The sequence below is a fragment of the Aphelocoma coerulescens genome, chromosome 10, assembly GCF_041296385.1.
Source record: "Aphelocoma coerulescens isolate FSJ_1873_10779 chromosome 10, UR_Acoe_1.0, whole genome shotgun sequence".
NCBI lineage: Eukaryota > Metazoa > Chordata > Aves > Passeriformes > Corvidae > Aphelocoma > Aphelocoma coerulescens.
In genome coordinates, this window is record NC_091024.1 from 13,237,417 (window position 1) to 13,264,600 (window position 27,184).

The 27,184-nt window shown below is 39.7% G+C and overlaps 2 protein-coding genes across 5 annotated transcripts in view; one reads left to right on the forward strand and one right to left on the reverse strand.

The window, feature by feature from the left end:
• IQGAP1 (IQ motif containing GTPase activating protein 1) overlaps nucleotides 1-17,807 on the forward strand; it is a 56,355-nt gene extending 38,548 nt beyond the window's left edge. For 3 of the 4 annotated variants that reach the window (XM_069026371.1, XM_069026372.1, XM_069026370.1), the window contains exons 24-38: nucleotides 910-1,065; nucleotides 1,293-1,456; nucleotides 2,229-2,453; nucleotides 3,688-3,828; nucleotides 3,919-4,003; nucleotides 6,185-6,417; nucleotides 7,175-7,307; nucleotides 7,648-7,750; nucleotides 9,183-9,318; nucleotides 10,618-10,705; nucleotides 11,131-11,343; nucleotides 12,422-12,588; nucleotides 13,964-14,086; nucleotides 14,952-15,060; nucleotides 16,607-17,807. In XM_069026371.1, the coding sequence (XP_068882472.1) occupies nucleotides 910-1,065; nucleotides 1,293-1,456; nucleotides 2,229-2,453; nucleotides 3,688-3,828; nucleotides 3,919-4,003; nucleotides 6,185-6,417; nucleotides 7,175-7,307; nucleotides 7,648-7,750; nucleotides 9,183-9,318; nucleotides 10,618-10,705; nucleotides 11,131-11,343; nucleotides 12,422-12,588; nucleotides 13,964-14,086; nucleotides 14,952-15,060; nucleotides 16,607-16,720 (2,190 nt within the window). In that variant the 3' untranslated portion in view covers nucleotides 16,721-17,807. The other variant, XM_069026374.1, reaches the window with a different exon arrangement.
• An 8,868-nt stretch (nucleotides 17,808-26,675) lies between these two features.
• PRTG (protogenin) overlaps nucleotides 26,676-27,184 on the reverse strand; it is a 76,861-nt gene continuing 76,352 nt past the window's right edge. Inside the window, 1 exon segment of the mRNA XM_069026075.1 lies at nucleotides 26,676-27,065. Coding sequence (XP_068882176.1) covers nucleotides 26,676-27,065 — 390 coding nt within the window.

The following is a 27,184-nucleotide window of genomic DNA, read 5'->3' on the forward strand; positions in this document are numbered from 1 at the left end:
TTTCCCCAGACTTACAGTTTTTACTCCCAATATGTTCTTAGTCCTTTCCACTAATTTAGTATGTATCCCTAGAAAGAAAACTGTAGGAGGAGAAGAAACAATCCCAAAGTTTAAAAAGGCAATGAGACTATCTTGATCTAACGAATGCAACAGGTTTTGTACTTAAAGGCTTTGAGAACTCTTTTTTTGTTGCTCCTTTGTGATTAAACAAGTCACATGCCACAAGCTTGCAGCAAGGGGGTGATTTTGGAGGCAGGAGATATGCTTGTGCCACTTGGATGCTTGTTGGTTAAAGGAAGCCCCCCCAATCTAAGCTTGGCTGTTGTGATTAATTTCACCCCAAAAAAAAAAAAAAAGTTTCTTGCTGACACAGCATTGTCTTTTCTTCAAGCTGAAGTACTGCTCAGCTTTTCATATGGTCCTGGATTCATTACATTAGGATTCTCTGAGTGCAAAATCTCAGTTGGTGTAGTGAAATTTATCTTAGAAGGGAGCTGCAGTGGTTGGGCTGATGCTTGCAGTGAAAAGTGCCATTGCTGTCAGAGTATGTGGAGGTAGTGAGCTAGCTGAATATGGAACAGTATTTTTAAGTGGTAAGCACAGTTTAAAAAAGGAAAACATTTCCAAGCATCTTCGGAATGTGACCAGCTCTGACAGTAATTGCTGCCAAGAGTGACTAACCCTTCTAGGATTTCAGACAAATTCACAAAGTTGGGAACAAAGCAGAACATGTACTTCCAGTTGGAGAAACTGCTGCCATACCAAATAATGCTTCACTTTAATAGCCCCAGGCATTCCTTGACCCTGTGTTTCCGCATCCAAGAGAAGTGGCCTCAGATGTGACTGTTTTCCAGTATTGCCTGTTAGAAATTGCTGAGAGTGAAATCTGTACCTATTCTTTCTTTCCAGGATGTTGTTTCTCATAGCAAAAAACTTACCAAGAAGAATAAGGAGCAGCTCTCTGACATGATGATGCTGAACAAACAAAGGGGAGGTTTGAAAGCACTGAGCAAAGAAAAGAGAGAAAAGCTGGAAGCCTATCAGCATTTGTTCTACCTACTTCAGGTAAGCAACTTCTTACACTGCTCGGTAACCTTTTGTCATAGAAGCTTATATGTCTTAGCACAGTCTTTGCTTAGTGTAGTGTGTATGACAGTGTAGTTGTCATACAAGCAGTAAGGTTGGAAAAGACCTTTAAGATCAAGTCCAACCAGCAACTGTTTTGAGCCACCTTAGTTTTTAGCGACATCAGCAGGGACGTGCACACTAAGTAATTTTTCTTGTTGTTGTAGACTAACCCAACCTACTTGGCCAAGCTGATTTTTCAGATGCCTCAAAACAAATCCACAAAATTCATGGATTCTGTCATCTTCACGCTGTATAACTATGCATCCAATCAAAGAGAGGAATACCTGTTGTTGCGACTTTTCCAAACAGCACTGCAGGAAGAGATCAAGTATGTGGTAGCATAAGGCACATTCTTGCTGTCGAATCAGTTTTGGCAGTTCCTGAAATTGAGGCCATTTTCATGTTAAGTCTAGTGCATATATGCAGATAATGCTAATCTGTCCCTTCGTTGTCCTCTTCCTATTTCATATCTGTTAATGTAGTCTATAAAAGAAGAATCAAGTATGTCCGTTGAAGATGAGGGCTTTTCACTTCAATCAAGATTTCACTGCTCAACATGGCAGCTACTTTTACATGATGCAAAGTCATGCTAAAATTCAGTCTAATCTCAATTCTCCAGTGTCTGATTATAAATATGTCCAACAAACTGCAAATTCAGGCTTTACAAGCCAGGAACAGAGCTAAATCTAAGCTCTCTGGATTTCCAAAAGCTAATGAGGAGTCTGAAATCTCTGTTGTTTGGCATTTCTTTTTCCTGTCAGTGGTGGAAACTCTGGCTGTCCTCAGACATGTTTTGTTGGATTGGTTAGGCCTTAGGAGCTCAGTGTTACATGACTTCAGTTCTTTACAATGCAGAGTGGCACAATTTGCTGTGAGAAAGAATATTCAATGAAATTTTTGAGGAACTACCCTTAAGCATTTCTGGGAATGCTTTTTAGGCATGAAGATGGTATATGGCCTGAAACAAATAACTTCTAAAAAGCATTTTCTTCACACCCCCCTCCCCCCCAAAGTCATGCTTGCAGCAGTAGTCCAGGGAAGTGTAGGCGGTGAAAGAGTTATGCATACCTCACATTTCATATAGATTCTTTCTTCTTCAGATCAAAAGTAGACCAGATACATGAAATTGTGACTGGGAATCCTACTGTTATTAAAATGGTGGTAAGTTTCAATCGTGGTGCCCGTGGTCAGAATGCCCTGAGGCAGATCCTTGCACCAGTTGTGAAGGAAATCATTGATGACAAGTCACTTAATATCAAAACTGATCCTGTGGATATTTACAAGTCTTGGGTTAACCAGATGGAATCTCAAACGGGAGAGGCCAGGTATGGGACCTGTAAATACTGTATTTTTCTAAACATTGCTTAGCTGCTTTGCATTGCTCAGTTAATCATTCAAAACCATCCTTGGCTCCACTGCATGCATCTGTCCAACTGATCGTCTCGTCAAGACAGCTTTCATCTGAGAGTTCTAAAGTTCATATTCTGGTGGTGGTGCTGAGAGGATTAAACAGGAATGTCATTAGCTGATGGAAGAAATGCTCTTTGTTGTTTTCTTATGTTAACTTGATAGTTAACAACCTAAAAACCTCTAACCTAAAAGAATGCATTGTAGGAAAAAGTGTTTGGGAATCACTTCCATGTCAGTCCATGCTCATGTCATACATAGCCTGTGCAAACAGGTACTATTTGCAAGCACACAAAGCTGCTCTTGCTGGTAGAAAGCATCACATTGCAGTTTTCTTGGTCCTAACATCATTCTAATTAGTATCAGCCACTGTTGACAATTGTATTGAGCTATGTGATTTTGTGTCATTCTGGTTTCTTCTGTGGTTGTGATTTGCTAGAACTTGAAGATTCTATTGTGTTATTGGGGTTTTTTAACATACTTTAAAAAAAAAAGCAAAAGCCATATGGATAAATGAGTTCCTCCATATTTAAAGCAATCTGCAGTCATACACCTTTGCACACTTCATGCAAAATTCTGGACATGTTAAAAATGCAAGCAAAGATGTGTGTTTAGATTCTTCTCTGTATGTAAGATTTAGGATATGCCTTTATGAATTACCAGCTTCATCTGTGTTCACTGGAATACTGTGCTATAGTTTCAGCTGATTGAAAAAAAGATACCTATTCATTTGGCACTGTTTCCCACCAGCAGCATGTTTTTTGATTTTATGGACACTGCTCTAGCTTCTGCTTGTATCCAAGTTTTCATCATCTTAATACCCAAATGCATAGCTTTCTTTTTCACCAGTTTGCAGTCTGAAGTACCACTATATGTTATGGATGGTGCTTTTTTTGCCTAGTGTGCATGCTGTAAAAAAAATTCAGTTTTGAGTTAGCTGGGTCTTTCTCGCAGTGGCCATTGCAAGGGAAAGTAAAGGAAGTAAAAGGAAAAGAATTTCAGCTCTGATGGTGCCAAACAGGTTAATTAAAGGCAATGCATAGCTTTTGGCAGTGAAGTGAATATAAACTTTTTTCTGTGTCAGGCTATACATTCTTGAAATGTACTAGCCTGAGTAATATTCTCCTTTATATGTTTGACTTTTTCAAATAGCAAACTGCCATATGATGTTACGCCTGAGCAAGCCCTAAGTCATGAAGAGGTGAGGACACGCCTGGATGCCTCAATCAGAAACATGAGGACAGTGACAGACAAGTTCCTGTCTGCCATTATTAGCTCAGTGGACAAAATCCCGTGAGTCTGATGCACCAGTGTTACCCCTGAGAAGCTGCTGGTGTCTTCATGCTTGCAGCAGTCTTATTTGACCTTTTCTTTCTCTCAAAGTTACGGAATGCGTTTCATTGCCAAGGTCCTAAAAGACTCCCTGCATGAGAAGTTTCCTGATGCTGGCGAGGATGAGCTTCTGAAGGTGAGGATCTGTACCCCTTTGTGAATAATTGTCAGCCAGATTGGCTGTGGCAAGCACATCTCATCCTTCTCTCTTAGGTGTATGTGTGGAGAGGAGCGCATGTAAACCTATTTATTTACCTCTACGGATAGAAAATATTTCACATCAGGCTACTGATGTTAGCTTCATACACATCACTTGAGATGTAATGCATTGTTTAGAAGGAGGTATCCTGTTGCTTCTGTTTTGCTTTTAGTATCTTGGGCATTTGGTCCTTTAGGTTTCTTGACTTGGGGTTACTGTTGCTCCTAGAAAGTAAACCTTGGGTTAACTAGTATGATCACAGCCCAGTGCTCCTTTCTTAAAGAAACAAGTTAAAATGTCTGTATACAAAATTCAGATATTCCTAATGCCCCATCTGGAACCCACTAGGATATTTTGACAGCAATATGTAGAGTCACTTCCCATGATGCCTAGTCAGTTTTTTATTTTGCATTTCGGTTGGTTTGGAGATGTAAAAGGATCCTAATATTAGTTGCTCTTAGATGAGTACAGTGTTGGGGTTTTCATTGAAATTTCTTTGGTTTCGTGGCTTTTGGTAAATTGTAAATTTATGCCCATGAATGCTTTACTTTTTAATACAACATAGTTTGGTTATTAGAATACTTGACAACGTCTCTTTAAGCTTTTCTGCCTCTACTTCATTACAAAATAATTACCAATCTGAATGCTGTTTTCTTCTCTCTTCTAGTTCTGTGCTTTCCCATTCTGAGACATCGATTCTTTCTATGCAGGTGAATTAATTTCTTCCATCTGTAAATTTAGGTGGAAAACTGCAGTTTTTGTTAATCCTCATGGAAGCAATGTAGCTATCCACATGAAAGTCAAAACTGCAGTTGCATGCAATAACTACTTGTAGATTTTTTTTAGCAGCTGAAGATACCCATATAATATACTGTTCTTCTTGCCCCACAAGTTCAAAAGTTATTAATTCAGTTTCCTTCATGGATGTTTTATTCTTTTTACTGGCAGTAAACAGTTTGACTGTTAACAGTCAACAGACTGTTAACATCCCATGGCATAATTTGCAGGAGTACAGCAGAGGCTTGCATAAAACACTTGTTAAAACATGACCTCACTGAAAGCAGTTGGTAATTTCTGGGACTGCTTAGCAATGGCTAGGTTTTTTCTCTGTGTTTTCAACTGTTTGTTCAGACCCCAGTCTCTTCCATGCATTTAAGTCACATGGCAAGCAGGTGAAGCCAAGATTCAGTGACCTGGCCTTCTGCAAATGAGCACTTGGTGAGAGAGCTTTTGCTTTAAATCAGCATGGTGGGTTAATACCTTTTCATTGCTAGAATTACTTTTGGCAAAATATCCAATACAGGATAGAAGAATATTGTGAGCATATGGATAATGTGATAATCTCTACTTGCAGTTCTTTGAAATATATATTGCTGCTCACATTTGACTAGGTAAATTGGATTTTTGAAGCATCAAATGCCATTCGTCTTCTGTAGTTCTGATTTTCTTACTTCTGGATTAAATGGTTTCTCAGTTAGTCTCACTAACTAGGGGTCTGTGCCCAAATATGTTGCTGGCCCACAGAAGAATTACTCTGGAAGAGAAAAGGGCTTTGGACAAGGAATGGGAAGTAATTTCCTCAGTTTAACTTCTTGGTGTGCCATTCTTCCTCCCTGTTTTTGCTTTGTCAGAGATGGCAGCCAATGCTGCATACTTCTTTAAAAATTGGCTCTTGTTCTATATTGAAACTTCATTATCAGATTCCTCTATACTGTGGTCATTCTGCCCTCTGTTAGGCTGACTCAATTACATTTAATTCTCCTGACAGACTGTCTCACGCTCATATCAGTAGTTCATTAGTAACCTGTAGTATCTCCTCTCCTTATATTTTGTAAGTTGGAGTTCTAAACCTTTATGCATAGGAATATCTGCTGCTGTATTGTCCTGTGACTGGTAGTGCTCAGGCTTTCCTCTGTGTTGACTGCCTATTGCATCTTTATGATTTTTGCCTTTTTTTTTTTTTTTACACTTTTTGGGATGGTATGTGCTTCTATACAGCAGAACCTTTGTCTTGGAAAGAGGCTTGCAAGAAAATAATTTATCAAAACGCAGAGTAGTTTCAATAAAATTCAGTTGGGTCCTGTACTGTTGTTTGTTGATTCTTCTCTGCTTTCCCAGATTGTTGGCAACTTGCTCTATTACCGCTACATGAATCCAGCCATTGTCGCACCAGATGCCTTTGACATCATCGACCTTTCAGCTGGAGGTCAGCTGACCACAGATCAACGCAGAAACCTCGGTTCCATTGCAAAGATGTTACAGCATGCTGCATCCAATAAGATGTTCATGGGAGACAATGCTCATCTAAGCATCATTAATGAATACCTATTGCAGTCATACCAGAAATTCAGGTAGAAGGCCGTAGCTAGTGAAGCTGGGAAGTTTGGTGGAGGGTAGCATTGCAAGTAAAAGGGGAAAATAATAAATTTTGAATACAGAAAATTCTGTCTCTGTCAAATATGCAATCTGTTAAAAATAGATTTCAGTCCAGACTGCCACAAGCATCAGTGACAATGGCAGATAAAATGTATACCTGGAATTTATGAACAATACATTGAATGTTAATGAGATTGCAAAGTCAAGAGTTTTGAGTGTCCAGAATAAAGGTTGCTTTTGCACTTACTTATTATGGTACTTTGGACATGGACAACCAGAATGGACATACATTCTTCTGTCCTATGTGAACCCTGGTTCCACATGAAAATCTAGTGATGATCAGGAATAAAGCAGGTTGGCATTAGCTATTCATGTAGTTGAAGGAAGCTTTTGTTCAAGAATTGTCATCTTACATCTCCTGTGTTTTGGAAAAAAGGTAACCAGAGGTTGGAAAAGGACAATAATGCAGTGGGGTCAGGAGAATGAGGTCACTGAAGCTAGGTCTTGTCAATTCCGAAAATGAGCAAATGTCAACATGGCCGATACCAATGAGTGCATTTACTAGGTTGCTTCTGATGTGTTAAACTAAAACTTACAAACTGTAGTGTGCCATAATGGACCGTAGTTTAAAGAGGAGAGACTATGCTTGAGATTGTCATGGGGAGGTAGTACTCTTGATATATCACATGACTCTCAGTCATACTGACTGTTCTCTCCTTCTTTGTTCTGAAGACGTTTTTTTCAGGCTGCCTGTGAGGTTCCTGAATTGCAGGATAAATTTAATATTGATGAATATTCTGACTTGGTGACTCTCACTAAACCAGTAATTTATATTTCTATTGGTGAAATCATCAATACACACACTGTAAGTATACACTAGTCATAGTGTCTCCTTATAAACAGTGTTTGCAAAGAAAATGCTGCTTCTGTCTGAAACACTAAGGTACTGAATCCAAGGCTGAAAGTTGTCATGATTGTAGTTTGTGAGAGCTTGTTGATTTATAGAATCAAGTAATTTAGTTATGGCTTCACTAAGTTCCTTTGAAAGCATTTGAATATGTGATACTGGCACAGCTCTGAATGTTGATATTGCTGCTTGGAGTTCAGTGATTTTTTTCTAAAAGATGCCAGCCTAAAGTAATGAAATTTTACTATCTAGAAGGAGATGTACTGTTAAAACATATTTGTTTTTTCTGTTCATCTAGTTGCTCTTAGACCATCAAGATGCAATTGCTCCTGAGCACAATGACCCAATTCACGAACTGCTGGATGATCTCGGAGAGGTTCCTACAATTGAGTCCTTAATAGGTAGTCTAGTTTGTTCAGCTAAAGTAATATGTGATATTACCTTAAATGACTTAAAGTGCAGTAAAGAAGCAATAAGAAATCATGACAGGTCGTTTGGGAGGACGTGCTCTAAAAAAGCAGCAGCAGATTCATTGCAGTGTATTTTCTCTGCAGAAGTTATTGCCCAGAAAAAAACATAGGTTCTTTCCCTTCTCCCCACCCACCTCACCTCATCCCACTCTAGAAATTTCTGGAAGACAGACGGATATTGACATATTTTCTTTGTTCCATTGCGCTGGAGCCATTTCTCTGTGCTTGAGTCCCTGTTCCAGCTTGTTTGCAAAGATCCATCCTTTCTGGGGATCTGTAGGTGTTTCTTTCAGAGTGTGGTAATAAATGTATTAAATAGCATGTGTTTCTTTAGGAGTCTTTGGCAGGTGGACTCCTTTAGGGGTTTTTTTCCATAAGAAAAATAGAATTTTACCCTCTTCTGGTTGGGGGAAGAAGGGACTAACACTACTAATCTGTGAAACTCTTCTGAAAACCTGAACCACAGTTTACTGCTTCAGGATATAAAATACACTGGAAAGATGCACAAGTTTTTCTCCTTCCTTGGTTTCTATGTTGCAGTATTTGAAGTTTCTAGTCTAGTAGTGGGGAGGGAAGCAAACCAGGCACAGTTTTTGGAGAGAATGCTCTGACAACAAACAATTACCTTGAAGTTGCTTGATGACAAAGGTTGGACCTTCTAAAGGAGTGATTGCTTGCACATTTTCTTCCCTGCACTAGCAAAGAACAGAATGTAAGAAGTGTTACCTGAACAAACATAGACCATGGGTTTAGCTAGAACTTGCCCTCCTTCCCCATTTCATTTTTCCTGTGTGCATTGTGTCACTGTGGCTAATGTGTCAGAGGTAAATCTTTCTGCAGCCCTTTAAAAAATGGGGGGGAAGATTCCAACAATTGTTTTGGTGAAAGTTCATATGCAATTGGAGCAAGAAAATTTCTTTTTGATGGGATAGCAGTTTGTTTAAGAGAAGATGACAAGCTTGGTTGCTAACAAGGGCTTTGCTCTTAGCTTGAAACATTTATTCTAATGAGGACATGAACATATGGGCATCATCATATTTTTGTTTCTAAAATACTTTTGGCAGTTCAGCCACTCTTCTCAGTGAGATCCTGAGATACAGTGTGGAATACACAGAAGTCTTTAAGGCATATGAAGTGGTGATTTTCTGGCCAGTGCATTCTCTTAGATTTGCTACGAAAAAGTCTGTAATATATTCAAGATGATGTCTTTAAAAGTTGGTTTGGGTTTTGAAGTGTCCCTTTGACAGTATAGAAAACTGTCAAGTTTTTCTGTGATCTGTTATGTAGGGAAAAATTACAAAGTCTTAACAATCAAGAAGGTAAAGAATGTGATTTAATCTCTAAACTCTTTTCTGCTTGCCAGGGGAAGGTTCTGGAAATGTTAATGACCCCAACAGGGAAATGCTAGCAAAGACTGAGGTTTCTCTCACACTCACTAATAAATTTGACGTTCCTGGTGATGAGAATGCAGAGATGGATGCAAGGACAATTCTGTTGAAGTAAGTAGGGGGTAGTTACTTGGTATGTTACTCAAAAGAAGGAGCAACTGGAGCTTCAGCAGTTAATCTGCATGTGAAAATAACAGAATTGAGGCATGATTTCAAGAAGTGGGGGGGGACTGTTACTCCAAATACACTGAGGTTGTAGTCATGTCCTTTTCAATGCTGTGGCATGACTTCTAATAGATGAAGACTAATACCCTTTTTGAGAAACATAGGTCTTACTACCCTAATGGAAAGAAGGCAATGGACTGTCAGGGATTTTGTTATTGCCAGAATCTTTATTCTGGAAAACTTTTTACTGATACTGACTCTTGGCTAGTTTTAAGCAAATCCCTATTGCTGAGATATATAGAGCAGTGACCTAACATTCAGATGCATGTTTACTTCCTCTGATGCCTTCCTGCTCTGATGGTAGATAGTTTAATTGAAAAATCTTCGATCAGCATGAAAAATGTTCGGTCTAGGTAGACAAGTGATCTCCCAGAAGAAAATTTTGTCTCCAGAAATTACTTTAACTGGACTTCTTAAAAAGTACATCACTATTTTCCTGTCCACCAGAAGAAGGTAGCATTGATTTCAAAAGTAAAGATTTCCCAACTGCACTGGCAGTCATCTAAGTTGTGAATGATGAGGAAGGTGCCTATGTGATGCAGTTTGTGTGATTCCAGAAATAATTCCAGCCTGACTGCAAAGCTGCTATTTGGTTTCATTGTGTGGCTTAAGGGCAGAAGTGCTTCAGAGTGGACACTAACTGTGATTAAATCTCAGCTCACATCAAGGAATGACCCTGTCTGTCACCAGACTGGAGTTGAGATCTGCCTTGTCTCCCATGCACATAAGAAAATAATCCTTTGGAGTTTTTAGATACCTGTTATAGCTCATTGAAGCACGCTTATGGATGGATAATATTATAGGGCTTTTCTGGTTTCACAAATTGGCTGCAGCTGCTTTATTTTTCACCTTGAATGCAGCTTCTGTGGTCCACATGGCAGTACAGGGACTACCTTGTAATATATGGGGTAGCATCCTTGCTCTTTGAGGGAGTTTTGGGGAGCAAATTGTGCATATTACAGAGAGGAACCTCTCGGGGAACTGGTTTCCAATAATGCACTGTCCAAAAAGTAAAGTGCTTCTCAGGGATCTGGTCTGGTCTAGCCTGTGACTACCTAAGTATTTGTCCAGTAATAATCTGACTTTGGATAAATCAGTAACATTGGTATTGTTGCAGAACAGAAGAGTATTAAAGGTCTTTCTGTTTAAATTTTTTTTCTGCTATTCTCCCCGATTTCTTTGCAGCACAAAACGTTTAATTGTTGATGTAATCCGCTTCCAGCCAGGGGAGACACTGACTGAAATTTTGGAAACTTCAGCTACCTCAGAGCAAGTATGATGTTGTTTATCTCTGCTGAATTTAGACTAGGAAATTATCATCTGTCTAGATATATGTGGGTAGACGTGGGACTCTCCATTTCTGTATTGCAGTGAAGCTGTCCACCGATGATGGAGCAGGATGTAATGATAATCAGGAGGGTGTACAATGGAAGTAAATTGTATGTGTGAATCTTACTCCTGCAGTAGTTGCTAGAAACTGCTTATGCAGAAGACCATTTTAGATGGTAGGTAGGCTTCTGCTGGTTCCCATATGTAGAATGTGTTCATCAAAATGTGTTCATTCGAGTCAGTACAGGAATTGCCAAGCAAAACTCTTTATCCTGTGTTATGCCAGAGATCAGACAACCTGTTCCTGCTTCTTTTTGTCACCTTAAAACTGATCTGTTTATGAACTTGCAGTTTTTTGTTTTTTTCTAGGAAGCAGAGCATCATAGAGCTATGCAGAAACGGGCCATTCGTGATGCTAAAACTCCTGATAAGATGAAAAAATCTGTCTCTGCAAAGGAAGATGGCAACTTGAACCTCCAAGAAAAAAAAGAAAAAATCAAGGCAGGCCTGAAGAAGTTGACAGAACTGGGGACAGTGGATGCCAAAAATAAATACCAAGAACTAATCAATGACATTGCGAAGGTATAACATTTGGTTGTTCCCTAGTAATCATAGTGGAGTTTTCCCACAGTTTGCAGCATTGTGAAACTGGCATGAATTTTCAGAAGGAGAGTAAGGTTTTTAGTAGCTCATTTATGGACAAAAATCATGCCTTTTGTTGCAGCATTTCCACCTCTTGGCATGTGGGAAGTCCTTTATTTTTATACAACGTTTCTGTTCTCTCAAATGACTGCGTTGCCAAGTTCTCAGGTACTTTAAGAAAAAACTTAATAGCTTGGAGGGGAAGTCCTGTGTGTTTTGTGTGTTTTTCTGCTCCATTTCACTAATTTAAACTGTGCCTCTACAAGCTTATTCACACAAGGAAGTTTTGCCCATAACTTTAAGACATCCTGTTATTTTTATTTAAATGTGCCCGTTAAAGAATACCTAAACGATAAGGGGGTGGCTGTGAAAGACTTACAAAAGAGATCCAGTACTGTTGTACATTGCTATAGTGACAATGTATTTTATATCACAATGTTTACTGAAAAACTATTTGGGAAATGTTATTTAAGTAAACCAACTAAATAATTGCCTTTAGGGATCTGATAAGATTTAATTGTACTATAGATAATATGTGTCACACATTAAAGTAGCAGTCAATGAATGTAGTGGGTTTTTGTTGAGGTGTTAAGGCAAGTGATGCTTAAGGGCTGACTAACAAAGAAAAATAACGAAGACTGTGTGCTGCTATGGTTACAGTGCTTGATTTGTAAGATACTTTCTCTATGCAGTGGTGGCAAAATTGCTGCTTTTATATCATGTGCTGTCAGTGCCCACTCTAGTCTTTGCAACTAAGACAGAACTGAAGTTCGAGAAAGCCACAAAAGGTGCAAGTGTACTGCTGTGTAGAGTTGGTTAGTTCCACAAACAGTTGTCACAGAGAAGAAACTGTGACACTGAAACTGGGGCAAGTGCAACTGAGTGCTCAAGCCTGTAGCATGAAGAAATACTAAACAAAATCAAATGGTATGTTTCAAGTACTCAGTGGCTCTGGGACTGAGCACCTGGAGAGCTCAAATGACTGTTAAGTCTCTGCCTGTCTTTCTCTGTGGTGTAGGATATCAGAAATCAGCGTAGATACCGTCAGAGAAGAAAGGCGGAGCTAGTGAAGCTGCAGCAGACATACAGTGCCTTGAACTCCAAAGCTACTTTTTATGGAGAACAAGTAGATTATTACAAAAGTTACATAAAGACCTGCTTGGATAATTTGGCCAGCAAGGGCAAGTAAGTATCTTGGAACTGTAGAACCATAGAACGGTTTGGGTTTGAGGGGACCTTTAGAGACCAGCTGTGAGCAGGGACACCTTCCTCTATCCCAGGTTGCTCCAAGCCCCATCCAGCCTGGGCTTGAACAGATCTGGGGTGGGGCAGCCACAGCTTCCCAGGGCAACTTGTCCTTACCACCCTCGCAGGGAAGCGAGGCTGCAGTTCTTTGAGTGCAACCATCCAATTGAGTCCTTAGCCATCAAGTGGTCCATCTATCAAATCCATGTCTCTTCAATTTAGGTACAAGGATGTTGTGTGAAATGTTATTGAATGCTTTTCACAAATACAGGTAGATGATGTCAATTGCTTTTCCCTCATCCAGAAATTCTATATTAACCCAGTTGTAGCAGGTCACCAAATTGGCCAGGCATGTGAGTGAAGGTATTTTGGCTGTCACCAATTACCTGCTTGTTTTCCATGTATCTTAGCATGGTTTCCAGGAGGATCTTGCCATTCATGGAGGTGAGACAAACTGCGTCTTCCTTATTTCCCTTTTCCAGTTGGTAGGAGCTTCACTGGACTGCCACATTTTCTCAAATATGATGGATAGTGGCTTAGCCACTTCTCCACCAGTTCCCTGAGTACCCACAGACACATCTCATCAGGGTCCACAGACTTGCACACCTTCAGGTTGCTTAGATGGTCTCAAACCTCGTGACCTACAGCAGGCGGTTCCATGGCCCTAGAAGTGCTTCTTAGCAAGAAGCTTGTGTTGCTAAGAACCATAATGCCACCTGCTCAAAGCTCCTTGTCCAAGCTCTTTCTCACAGCAATAGTTCTAGCAAAAAGGTCTCAGCAGCAATAGGAAAATACAGGGAGACATTCTGGTCATGAATGGGGTCAAAAAGACAAACTTGAAAGACTTTTTGGTTCCTTTGGGAGAAGGGAGTGCAGAGTTCAGTGCTATGAAGCTTGTTACCCACATATGCACTTGCTGCTCAGTCAGTCTTTCCTGTCATCCTTCTTAGGAACAGAGAATAAAAATAACATAGTTATCTAGGAGGAAACCCTTGATCACAGGTTGTCCCCTTTTTTATGCCAGAACAAGTCAGCTTGTTTTAGTGCTAGACAATTCCGATTTTCTAGGGGAGAAAAAAATTGTTGTCTTCTCCAGTGAGATGTGAGAATGTGAACCCTTTTCTTCTGATGTGGGCTACAAGTGCTTTGTAGGTAAACTCACTAGTAGAAGTACATCATTATCTATCATTAGTCATAGTTCATTAGCTATACTGATTCTATCCCCTCTGCCAAATAGGATTGAATATTTACTGCTCAAAATGTCTTTACTGTCTGAGTGACCTTCTAATTTGTTTGGTTTGTCTTTTTTCCCCAGAGTCTCCAAGAAACCTCGAGAGATGAAAGGCAAAAACAGTAAAAAGATTTCTCTGAAATACACAGCAGCTCGACTTCATGAGAAGGGAGTGCTTTTAGAGATTGAGGACCTGCAAGGTAACCAGTGAGTATCTCTTTAAAGCTCTTTAGAGCTAAATAACCTTTTTGGAGGAAAAGGAAAATAGGTATGCTGAATTCTTGTCTTTTTCTTAGAACTAGTCTAGGTGCTGATAGTTGAGGACCAGAAATTCTGAGATCTATTTGAGATTGTGTTGCATTGTCTTGCAATTTTGTTCTTGGAATTTTAGTATTGTTGGTAGACTTAGCTATTAGAGCTGAAAATTTTGTTTTGATGCCTAGGCTGGCATCAGTAGGGCCAAGAAACCTTGCATAGTGATCACTGTTCAGTTCTCTTTTTCTGGTTGAAGCAGATCAATTCTTTGATTGAGAAGTGTAATGTGATTTAAACATTACATCCTCTTTTCCCCAACCCCTTCTCTGTCCCCCCCACAGTTATGGAAGGGTACCTCCTTGGGTGAATTGTTATTATGGTTAATAGCTTTCATTGTTAAAAAATCAGCTTAATGCTAGCTTGAGATTCTCCAGCTGTAGTTTGCTAGCCTTGAGAAGCTGGCATATCTTGTGTGGAATATAGAGGAGCTGCCTGTTACTAGAATTTTTTCAACCCTGAATCATACTTTGTGCACTAAATGAGGCATGAATGTGCAGCACTAGAGTAGACTGTTTAGATTGTACAAGCTAATTTAAATTACCCTGTTTCCTACTGTGCTTATGTGAAGATGTGATCTACCAGCCACAGGATCTGTTAGGCTTCTGTTCATTGTTGTATTGAGTCTGGTTGGCTTTTACAGGCTCATTCCCAGTGGGGATAATAGAATAAAGAGTTACGAACAAAATTCTTAGAAATTTATCTTCGTTTCATCTCATATTTTGCCTCCCTGTGATTTTTCTTTTCTCAAATCTCGCAGGTTTAAAAACGTGATTTTTGAAATCAGTCCAACAGAAGAAGTAGGAGATTTTGAGGTTAAAGCAAAATTCATGGGGGTACAGATGGAAACCTTTATGTTGCATTATCAGGTAAGAACTGTCCTATTTAATAGTGTCATGTAAGTTCCCCTTGCCAGACTCTTCATCAAAATAGCAATGACATGGTTTTTGCCTAAACAGTCTGAAAAATGCTCTCAAAAATAACCCATTTGTTGCAGGTGAAACAGATGCAACACATAAAGGGGATCCAAACTGCTTTTTGTTTCTTCACTAATGAAAGCCTGATGTCAGTCTGTGTTCTTAATTACGTTTATACATATGCACAGAAAACAAGCATTTGCATTTTCAACAATTTCCTGCTACAGCAGAGAGCTTGGGAGTCTGTGGCAGCAGTCACCTGGGCTTGTGTGTGATGGCTTCAGCCAGTCATTATGTATTGGTATTCTTTCTGCTACCCTATACTTACCTGTTTCTTTCCTGTTCTTAGGTGTCCTCCTTAGGTGTCAACCTTTACTTAGGCCACCAGAACAGGCATGCTGACTGACCTTTTCCCAAATGGTTCCCTGTTCTTTTTCTCATGCCAGTAATGTTACATCTGGTGCCTCTGTCCCGTTCTTCCACTTCTTTGCCTGCCCCCATCCATCTTGGTCTTCATTAGGTTTGTTAGTTGTGGAAGCCTCAGGCCTCTCAAAACAGATGGTGTGCAGGAACACCTTGCATTGCAGTTAGTTCATGCCACCTAACTGGCTGCTGGCATGGACAGCTGCCTCACACCTGTCACTTGTGTTGAGGACTCACCTAGTTTATTCTGGTCCTAGTCCATCAGAGCTGGTCATGAACTTCTTGGTTCATGGGGCTACTCACTTCTCAGGCCCATGGTTTACTATACCACTATGCCTTTGTAGCAGGGCTTTGCAGATAAAGTAGATGCTGTCAGAGGACAGCAGCAAGGGATGCAACATCACACACGCCCACCCACATGCCCACATCTACCCACCCTGTTACCTGCAAGAGTGGGATTGCTTAAAGAATTTAATTGGTGAGATAAAAATCAGTGCAGGTGCATTGCTGACAAAGCAAAGTATAGCTGGAAATACTGCCTACATAAACACCTCAGAGACTGAATCTACATCATATGCATAGTGGCTGAGATGCCATTTCTTTTTGTGCCCTAGATTAAAGTGCTGTAAGCCACTTCCCTGAGATCTGTGGCAACTAAAGCTTTCAGAAAGGGATACTGTGGAATGCTGTCATGTTTCATGGGTACATGATAGAATTAGGCACATAGGAAACCCTTTCTACGTGTTAAAGCAACTTTATGGCTACTGTGTGAATGAAAAGGCTAGAGGTGGCTAGATCTGAAATTTGGCTTTCTTAGAATGGTCTTCTATTTCTGCTCTCTTTTGTAATTTTTTTTTTTTAACCCACTGCTTAAAATAATTAAGATCTTAAAGGCCTTAGAATGACTATTTCTTACACAGTAAGAGTGGATCTTTAATGAGTCTCTTGCTTTTCTATCTTATGCTGTGTACTTTTTCATTGATATTCCTTAAGATCCTACTGTTCTGTAGGGTCATCTTTTATTCTCTGTGAGCTGTTGAGGGTTCCTTATTCATTAAGATATTCTCTTTGGCAGGATCTCTTGCAGCTGCAGTATGAAGGTGTTGCTGTCATGAAGTTATTCGACAGAGCAAAAGTGAACGTCAATCTTCTGATCTTTCTTCTGAATAAGAAATTTTATGGGAAGTAACTGACCTCTGCCAGCAAGTCTGTGAAAGGGGAGATGGGTAGAAACCTGCACATGCAACTTTCAATAATGTAGTGATGTATCAGTATATTCCCACCCTGTGCTAATTGTATCAAATGTATCATGAAGGAGGACTGAGAACCTCTTGGGCATTGACAGCCCTGATTGCGTCTGCAAGGAGTTGGTTTCTTGTTTATTTATAATCTTCAGCTTCAAAGATCCCCTTTAAAGAGGTTATTTTAGAATGTATTTTTACATGGGTTTGGGAATTAAACTAATATTAGAGTATACTTAGACCATCTGAATGCTTAATTTGCCTAATTGTGTGCTTTGTGAGGCTTGAATTCTTGTTGCCTGTGCAAAGAGAAAGCTGTACAGAGGTCTGTTAGCCTCTTCCTGATAGCCAAATAAGAGTTGCAGGTTGTATTTGGACTCCAGTTACTCGCAAGCAGGAATGACCAATATAATACATGGTCAAGGTCCAGGTTACCCTTTTGTTTGCCAGCTTGCATTGGTAGAGGTGGCAGCAGCCAGGTGCCAAGATTAGAACTACTGCGGTCAGGGTAATCAGTAAGCATCATAAACAGTTACTGGGCTATTTGTGATTATGTACTACAGCCACATATAACAGCTTTAGTGTCTCACTGTTCTTGATTTGCTTCTGTTTATCACACTGTAGTAATTTACAGGTACCCTCTTAAATGGAGGGACCGTGGAATGTATTTTTACTAATGCTTATAGATAAAAAGATTTTGTGGAAGGGAAAAAATGTCTTGAGACATGTTAATTTTTAATGTTGCTTGCAAAGCATTTGAAATGTAAAATTAACTTTTTTTTCCAGTTTAGAGCAATGTTCTATGTATCTGTGTCTGATGCAATAAATGTTAGGCTCTACCTACAGACTTGTCCAAGGAAGAAAAGTATGTCAAATAAGTTAGCTTTTAAAAAGTTAATTTTTTTTCTCGCTATACTAAAGTTCCTGTTTCTTTTATTATTTCATGGGGGTTTTGTCTGTGCTTTTTCACAGTGGTGGTGGTGCTGGCTGTTCTGCTATATCCAATAAAAAGGCAGAGACTCTTAAGAAATATAATCTGGCCTTTAAATTCATTTGCTTCAGCTGTCTTCCCAGTTTTTTTCTTAACTTTTTTTTTAAAGGAACATACTGCCTGCAAAAGTCAAGTTGGCCTGCTTGTTCAGGTTACTGTTCAGAGTTTAAATGAACTGATCTACACTGAGGCAGTTCTTTCAGCTTAGATTTTTTTCTCATGGAAGGCACTCCTCGTATTTGGAATGGCTGTGTCACTGACTATAACTTTTCTGCAGTTCTCTTGGAAGGAAATATGTAAACTTGCTGGTATTTAGATGTACTCTGATGTCGGTGCATGTGTGGTCCAACATGATAACAAAAATTGCTTACCAAGTCTGGGAAAGATCATTTGAAACAGGGACAGGTCAGAACTGGATTTCCACTGCAAGAGGTTTGAAATGGAATAAAGGGCTTGCCTTGGGGGTTTTTTTGGGGGGGAGGGAGGGGCCTTGTTGGTTGGTTGGTTTTTGGTTTTGGATGTAGTTGTAGTAAAAAAGAAGGTATCATCATTTCCCTAAAGAGTTTTCTTCTGTATCCAGCCCTTTACTCACCTTGAATTTAAGTCAGAGAAGCCAAGGAGCTACAGCTCCTTTGAGAGCTTTTATACCATGTGGTAATTACCTCCTCCCTTTTCATGGGCATAGTGGGAACGAGAGGCGGGCCCTGCCAGGGGTATAGTAACCCTAGCATTTGCCAAAGGGGTTCATTCCCTTTCTGAGACTAACTGGGATAAGAGCACTTCTCTTATTTCAATGCAGGGGATCTTTCAGCTTATCTCAGCTGTTTTTTCAGCAGCTGCATTTGGCCTCTAAAGCAAGAGGCTTTGAAGACACCATGAAAAAGATAGCATTAAACACAGGGAGTATTTAAGTTCATGATTTTGGGTTGAGTATTCAGAGGTGGTAAGGTGCTTTTGTAATTTCAGTTTTTGTTCTTGTTTTTTTTTGGGAGCATTGTAACTTCCAGATTGTGTTGAGTATGAAACTTCAGTTTTTTTCAGCATGTTCATTGTCCCACTAAAGGCACCTGCCCTGTGTCAAAGATGACATCTGAAATCAAGTCTTCCAGTAGGGAAGTTGTGGATTGCAACCATGTGGCAGGACATGTCCTCCCCCTCTCTACCACAGAGAGTTGTTGCACATGGAAGAGATAACCCAGCCAGGGCACAGGCCCACCATGGGGTCATCTCTGGCACCAAAAATGCTCAAGCCCCCAGCTAAGAATCAACATCTTATTCTGGAGAGCAAATGTGGGAAGAGATAAAAGAAAAATAAATGGTTCATGAGTTCATGAGAGTCGCTGTTTTACAATCTATAAAAGACACATGAATTATCCCAGAGGCAGAAGTCTCTTACGCACTCCCAGAGAATGTGTGAGACGACTTCTGCCTGAAGCTTGAATGCATCTTTGTTGTTACTTTTCTGTAAATTGAGGGAAAGGATTTCAATGTGTGCCCTGTCAACAACTGGATACAACATACACTGAATCCTAATCTAGGATTTCTTCACTAGCTGTATTAAAAAATGGTACCCTATCATGCACTGTATATTTAGCTGTTAATAGTTTTATTTGTGCTTTCCTGTGTAGTATGTAGTCTGTTTTAAGGCTTATGTTTGTTAGTTTTGTGTCTATTAGATAAATAATTCATTCTATACCAGACTGAATCAGCCATTATTAAAGAACTTGTGAACAAGAGTGGGTTTTGGGGTGCTGGCCACCTCAATAAAGCTACTGCCTGCTGCTGGAGGCCTGGGTAAAAGGCAGGGACTTATCTAAACCCCCACATCTATTCATAACAAGCATCTCTGGCACTGAGGCACAGCTAGATCCTGAATTATTTACATTTTCTGTATGTCTTACACAGGAATGCACCATTAAATAGGATTTAAATTATGGGATTTAAATAAAGTTTACACTCCTCTTTCAGGTAGAAACAATTTGCTCTCTCTTTGTCAAATCTGAATGCATTTATCTGAGGCTCTTACATGCAAGTATGTGAAGAGAGGGATTCAAATCCCATCTTCTTTGCTGTGTGGGGAGGAAAAGGTGAAGCCAAGTCTTAATACATCAGTTATAGAAAGAGTCAGACCCTGCAACATAGACAGCAGCAACTTTAACACCCACAGCTTCTCTCCTGACAGAGGATATGCTTTACTGTCCAGCAACCAATGCTGAGCCATGACTGCAAATGAAGGAAGAAGGGAAAACAGGCTGGGCTGCACAATGCCAACCTGTATTAGAAATAAGATATGGCATAGTTTAATCCTACTGGTAACAAATGTTTGTGCATCCCCAAACAGAAAACCTAACTGGATTTGCTTGTAAATATTCACAGAAGTAACTTCAAGAATAAATGAAAGGAGAGATCTTTTTTCATATATAACAGGATATGAAGTCTGGCTTTAGGTGCAAAGGAGATTTTTAGACCAGCTGGCCTTCATATTCCAAGGTATTGATCTTTTATCCAAAAAACAGATAAGCTAACACTGTAGGTTATTGTCCCTGATAAACCTAACAAAGAAATAGCAATGCTGTCATCTCAATGAATGTGGCCATGCAGTGTAAGTGGCCCACAGCACTCACCTGGCTGTAGCTCAGACACTCAGGTTGGTGGCAGACTGCAGACAGGTAGCACAGCATCAGATCCCAAATCAGGGCTGTTTCTAAGCTTTCTTTTGCAATACTAGCTCCTTGAAAGATGGAGCTTTACTGTTTCATTATTGCTACTGAGAACAAGGATTCTGGACCATAAAATGAACATGTACTAACCAGCAGTAATGTAACTGGGAAGTGCAGTTGGTTCCTGTTCTCTCCTAGAGAAAGAGCAGCATTCCTGGTGGCTTGCACTGGTACAGCTTTTGTATCACTGCACAGTCCAAGACTGACTGTTCCCTAGCTATTTGAAATTGTTGTCTTTTTAAATGTAAGTTATCTACTCTATTTAGGATTTATTCATTTTTTACCAATACTCTCTTAAAATACTTGATCATAGTTTCAGCATTGGTCTAATTTTCTCAATTACCTCTCAATAACTATATTTCAGTGTACTGTCTACCTCTTTTTATGACTTCATGTGCCAACAATCTCCCTATCTGCTCAGCCTGAAATGAGGTGCTGCAGTTTTTATCTTCCTTGTTTTTGGGCCACTCCTCAGAGACACTGAAAATAAAGTATCAAGTAGCACTTTTACTAAGGAAAACTTTTATTTCAACTGTGCAATCAATCAGTATTTAGACAGCAGTTTCATAAACATTTGGCATTTAAACTTCTATTACTTTTTGGCATGACCTTGGGGTAGTATATAAACAACCCTGGAGGGGAGAAATTAACCAACACACTAGGTAACATTTACTAGAATGCTAGAAAAAGAAAAACAAGTCCACATTATTAAACAAAATAGTTTTTAAAAGACATTAAAAAGTTACATTCAAATCAGGGCAAACATTAGCTTCCCTCATGCAATGGAATTCATGGAGCTGATCCCCTGAGACAAATATAAAATTAATACAATTCAGCTCCATCCTCCATTAGCCAGTCAGCCATTGCTGCCCTTAGAAGAAAATGGCACACGGAGTGAAAGGATCCAGAACACCAAAATGTGAGATACACACTGGCTCCTACACTGGCAAGTCGTTCACAACTTTAAAAAAAAAAAGAAGAAGAAGCCAAACAATCAAAAAGCAACATTTGTGTAAGTCCATTTTTCATATACAGTCAGTCTTCACTGAAAACACACCAGGCAGATGCAATGTGAGTATATGCAACCATGAAAAGCTGGATTTTTTTTTTGAAGGAACCCTATGGAATCAGAGGCCCCAACACAGCAAAGCCTTAAGCATGTTTTTACATCCCTTTTGAGTCAGCCAGGACCAGGCTCAGTATGAATCCAGAGGGATTCCAAAGAGATAAACATACATTTAAGCTAAACTGAATTTGTGTTCTTTTCTCTGTTAATAGTAAGTGATTTGGGTTTGGACTTGTATTGAAGAACAGTGGTTTTTGAAACACAGGTTCCAAAATACTACATAGTGTTATTACAGAAAGGTGCTCAGTATTTCCTGCAGACAGGAATCCCTCTGCTTTAGAGATTGCCTACCATTACCAGAGCAGCATTTGCAGCAACTGGTAAGTGTGTAACAATTGTTCAACCTAAGAACTACCACTTTAGCAATTACTAAGTGTAATTCTGCTTTCTATTTTCTGAGAATAATGTCAGTAAAATGGTTTCTGTGAAATACCACCAGCATTACACACCTGTGCAGCTCTTTTTGGTTGCCATGAATGGGAGTTTTAGCTAAACATGGAGTGCCCTACAAAACCTACCAATGTTCCCCATGCTAGGAGATGGACTTTTCCCTGCATGAACTTCATTCTGTACTGGATAAAATGAACAAGAGCTCAGAGTTAGCTCAGAGTAACATTTTACTGAGAGCCAACAGTAACTCTGCTTTGTGTACACCCAGGCTGCAGCAAATGAGAAGTCATTCAAGTTGACTTGATTTGCAATGAAAAAGAGGTAAACTGACTTGAAATACTCAGTGTTTACTACAGGCTAATACTGGATTCATGGAGAGTTACAGAGGACCTCCTATGCATGGTGATTTTTCTTACAAAAATCAGTTTGCCAGTGGGAGTTATAACCATCTAAGTCTTCTGTCCTTTTAAAATAATAGTACTGTGAAGGTTTAAAAAGCAAACAAACAAAAGTTTATTTTGTCTGTCCAGATTATGCAAACTGAAATACAAATTAATTCTCCCATTGGCTTAAAAAGAAACAGGATGAGGACCCTGATTCTAATAAGGCAAACAAGATGAAGCTCACATCTAAAGCATGGGATTAAACCCAGAGAGGGAATAAACTATAAGAATAATTGAAAACAGGCAAAACAACCTCTTCATATTCTTTTCTGTTAAAAATAGCATCAGTTATACAAAAAATGGAGAGTTAATATAGGAAATTACTGAAAGTAATATGTAGAATTTTCAGATTTCTCTTACAATAGCAGAGATATTAAAAAGTAACCAACTGATATGCCCTGTTCTGCCCAGCACACACATTCCCAATTCTGGATAACTCCTGAAAGATGACAGTGCTTTGCATTTATTAAATATGGAGAAAGTACCCAAGTGTAGCTGTGGGCAGATTGAGCATTCAGTTTTGGCTCCAGGCCTTGCAGAACAGGCCTTGCTGTGGCAGCTGAAGGGCAGATCCTCTCTTACAAACACCATCACCATGGCAAGTCAGTTTCAAGGTTTCCTCTAAGTTTTGATGCTTTTCAAGTTACATCAATGGTAACATTTTTGCTTTTTTTTTAAAACACAAGGGTTGCACATACACTCATTACACCAGCCATGGCTCCTTAGTTCTTACTACACTTAAACAAAATCACACAGTGTAACACTAAATTCCACATTTATGTTCATCTTCCAGAACATATTTAGCAAAATTCATAATTAAGAAATTATATTTTTTTCTCCAGGACCCAGTTTCTACAGACATAACCTAGAAGAAAAACCTGGAAAACCTGAAACCAGTCTGCCTGGTCTGTTCTGCCAGCTCTTTCTAGGCAAATGGAATGAACAAAGTGAAAAACTCATTATCTTAGACAGCCACAGGTATAGCTTCAAAAAAATTACCATCTCTAATCTTGTATTTAGAATTACATGCATTGACTGCAAGGATATGAAGCATTTAAACTTTTAAATTTTGCACTGTTCCAATCATGAAGGATTGATTCTGTTGTTAAGTTCAATAGAGATATTACAAATTTCTACAATTTTTCTGGATATTCCTTTGCTTACCTGTTGGAGTTTTCCATCATGAGACAAATTTTCTCTCATAAAATCTTGTGATATATTAGTACTAGGCCATGAATTTTGAAGAGAGGATTTTTGTTCTGTAGAAATCATGACTGTGTCAAAGGGAAGCACATGAATGTAGACTAGGTTCTGGAGAAGTGTTTAATATTTGGTTAACATAAAAATAAAGACAGAATAATTAATGCCTAACTAAGCTTGCCTATATGCTGAGGTAACCTTAAATATCTTTGGTTTTCTTTATTTGCTGATAAGAAGTACCTCGATAAAACAATAAGTGATGAATCCAGTTCTGGATGCACTGCTCTCTTATACACTGAGCATTTTCAACTCTTTGGCTATTGAACTTAAAGCATCTCTATAAGATTGGCAGATTTTATATGAATTCTGTTTCTCTCAGATTATCCATAGGTTAAACTACAGAATGGGTCTTTGAAAGGAAGAGTTTAGGATTTATAGTATCTACCTGTAATGAGGATCATCAAATTATATCCCATTACCAGTACTTACAGCAAACAAGTCTTTGGAGAAGCAGTTACCATCTGCATATCAGCTCTTTCTGAATGCAACTAACACAAGGGGCTACTCTGAAAGATGAAGTGTGAAACTTCATGCTACAGTTACACATCCTTACTCTAGTTTTGATTAATTCACACTTTACCTAACTAAAAACAGTACTCTGCTGTACACTACACATTCTTCCTGACAAGACCAAAAATAAATCTTTGGTGAAAAGGTTTTCTTTTTCTTCAGCAAGTAGATAAAAAACTGTTAAAAAATACTTTTCTTAATACTGTACTGTTCATCAACTACCTGCTGGAGAAAAAAAAAAATTACACTTGAAATTCTTTGGAGATATCTGCTGGCATTATAACTTTCTTTAAAGGCTCTTGTAACAACAAGGTAGTTTAAATTGTTGAAGCATACAACTCACCTATGCAATCGGCTACTACAACCAAGAAGCCCTATTGGTTTTTGTTAGTAACTACTTATACAATAAAATGTATTCAGCTCTTCAAACCTATAGCTTTTTAACTAGTTCAATTCCTTTTGGATGTGGCTTCCTTCTCTTCTACAGAAAAGTCTTTGGTACAAGATCATTCTTCAAGCATTTGAATCAACACTGTTAGGGAGAGGTGAATGTGTACTGTGTGCTGCAGGACTGGCAACAGTTCCAAGGGAAAGAACTCCAGGAACCAGAGCCCGATTCCTCAGCACAATCCAATCACAAGAGTAGGGCTTACCCACAACTTCTGACCACCTACTGATACTGAGGAGCAACACAGGAGTCAGCCTGGCACACATGGAGGTGACATCTCAGCCCCAGTAAAGTCAGTGGGAGTTCTGACAGACTTAAATAGAGCCAGGAGTTCCTATGGTTGATTTCTTACAACATTACATTTTAAACATTTTCTTTAAGTAAAAACATATGCCTAATTTTTTTTCCTTTTCTTTCTTTCTTTTTAAGTAGAACAGAGAAAGAGGAGGAGTGAGAAGAGGACTGGATATAGATACAGGCAAGTTTATAACATTGGATGATTCCAGCCTCCTCCCTGTCTCTCGCTCTCTCCTATTAAAAAACAAAACGATACCCTGTCAGTTTGCTCCACGTTTCCGTGAGGCAGCTTAAAAGTAACAACTGTTCCCTGAGTACAGGAAAAAACAACAACAACAAAATCCAAAAAAACACTAGAATCATTTTCAAAGGAGGTAGTATAAAACAGGAATTGCATGGGTTCGAGGCAGTAGCAGTACTCACCTCTTTCAACAGACTCTTCAACTAAAGCTCTGGCTTTTTTATTTCTCATCCCTAATCAGAGTTTTAGATTGGCATATAGGTAAAGTCACTCCCTGAGCTAAAATTCCTGGCTAATAGCACACTAGGTGAAGGCAAGGAGCAGGTTTGCATCCTAACAGTTCTGAGGCATACTACAATGCTAGCACTGCTTATCAGCACTCAAAGATGGGTAAAAATTAACTATAAATTCATGTTACAGTTTACTTAAAACACCTAAGAAGCATTTAAGGCATCTTTCTGTACTCCAAAGGAAATTTATGAATACTAAAAAGGAATAAGGCAAATCAGTAATTTCATAATATATAATGCAAGGCACCACTGCTAAGAAGTACTGTGATACTGGAATACTCATAACAATATAAATATTATTATCTATTCCATAATTCTCAGGCAAAGCCAAGCTGTTTGAAAATGCTGAGTACTTCTTCATTTTACTATGATTTTTAGCCTTAACTGTGAATACAGGGGCAATATTTGCCACAGTGGAGGGAATCCACCATGTCTCAGAGCCCCAAGGATATAGCATACATGCTGCCAGCAGCTGCTGGTACAGGTTTCTGAGGGAAAGGCACTGTCCTAGGCTTACTGAGCGTCTAAGAAATCAAGAGGTACAAAAGATTTCATGTGGTTGTATACATGGAAGTTCCAGTTCTCCCAGTTTTTAACATACTCTGTGTCAACCACATTAAATCATAAAGTTTTATACTCTGGGGTTTCCTTCTTTTTAAAGACAGAGCTTCAGCTAAACAATCTTGTCCACCAACCTATACAACTCCCTGATCACTGAGCACACACACATGCACACACACACTCTCTCTACGCACAACTGGGGTGGGGTGGGGGGGGAGAAAATAAAAAAACCCAAAATGAAACCACACTACTAGGAAGTATCTTCAGTTCCATAGCTGAGACCAACTAGAACACAAATGAGGTAAAGCAGTCGTCATTCAGAGTTCACCTCTCGGTAAACTGAGGTAGATAGTCAGCAAAAGGGCCAACAGCCTTCCCTTTGCTCCAGTGACATATTTTTAACATTAGTCAGAAGTCTTCACTCCTTTCACATTTTTTGACCACTGAACATTCAAAATGAGTGAGCTTTAAAAAAACAAACCAAAATAGAGGAAAAAAACCCGAACATTCAACAGAACTGCGGATCACCTGCTAGGTTAGTCAGGCTTTCCACAATCAAACTTTGGCTCCCTGTTCATTGTCCTTCGAACAGACACACACAGAACGTCCGGCGTGGCCCCGGGGGCTCAGTTGGGCAGCGCCGGGTGGATCTGCAGAGGGGAGGTGGGAGCGTGGGCAGCAGCGAACAGCAGCGGGGCCTCTGCACAGCCGCTCGTGGCCGGGCTCCCCGCGCCCACCCCCAAGTCACTGCTGGCCAAAGGGCTGCTGCCAGGAGGGCTGGCACTCGGCACGGATGAGAGGTGGATCTCATCGTTGGACTCGTGAGAAAACCTTCCGGAGTCACCAGTCTCATGGCTCCCTTCGCTGTTGGCCGAATGCTCCGTGTCAGCCGCCACACTGAAGGGCACCTGGAAGTTGGACTGCTGGCCGGGGGAGCCAGGGGAGCCATCCTGGCTGAGCAGCACTGTGGGGCCTGGCTGGTACAGACACACCGCCTGCACAAACCTCCTCTGGGGCTGTGGAAATGCACAGAGAAAAGAGCCTCTGAAAAGCTGAGCCATAATTTGAATTTTTACTGCATTTCCTGCCTACTATTCCACCTGAATGCTTCTCTCAGGGCTTTCCTACAGGAATT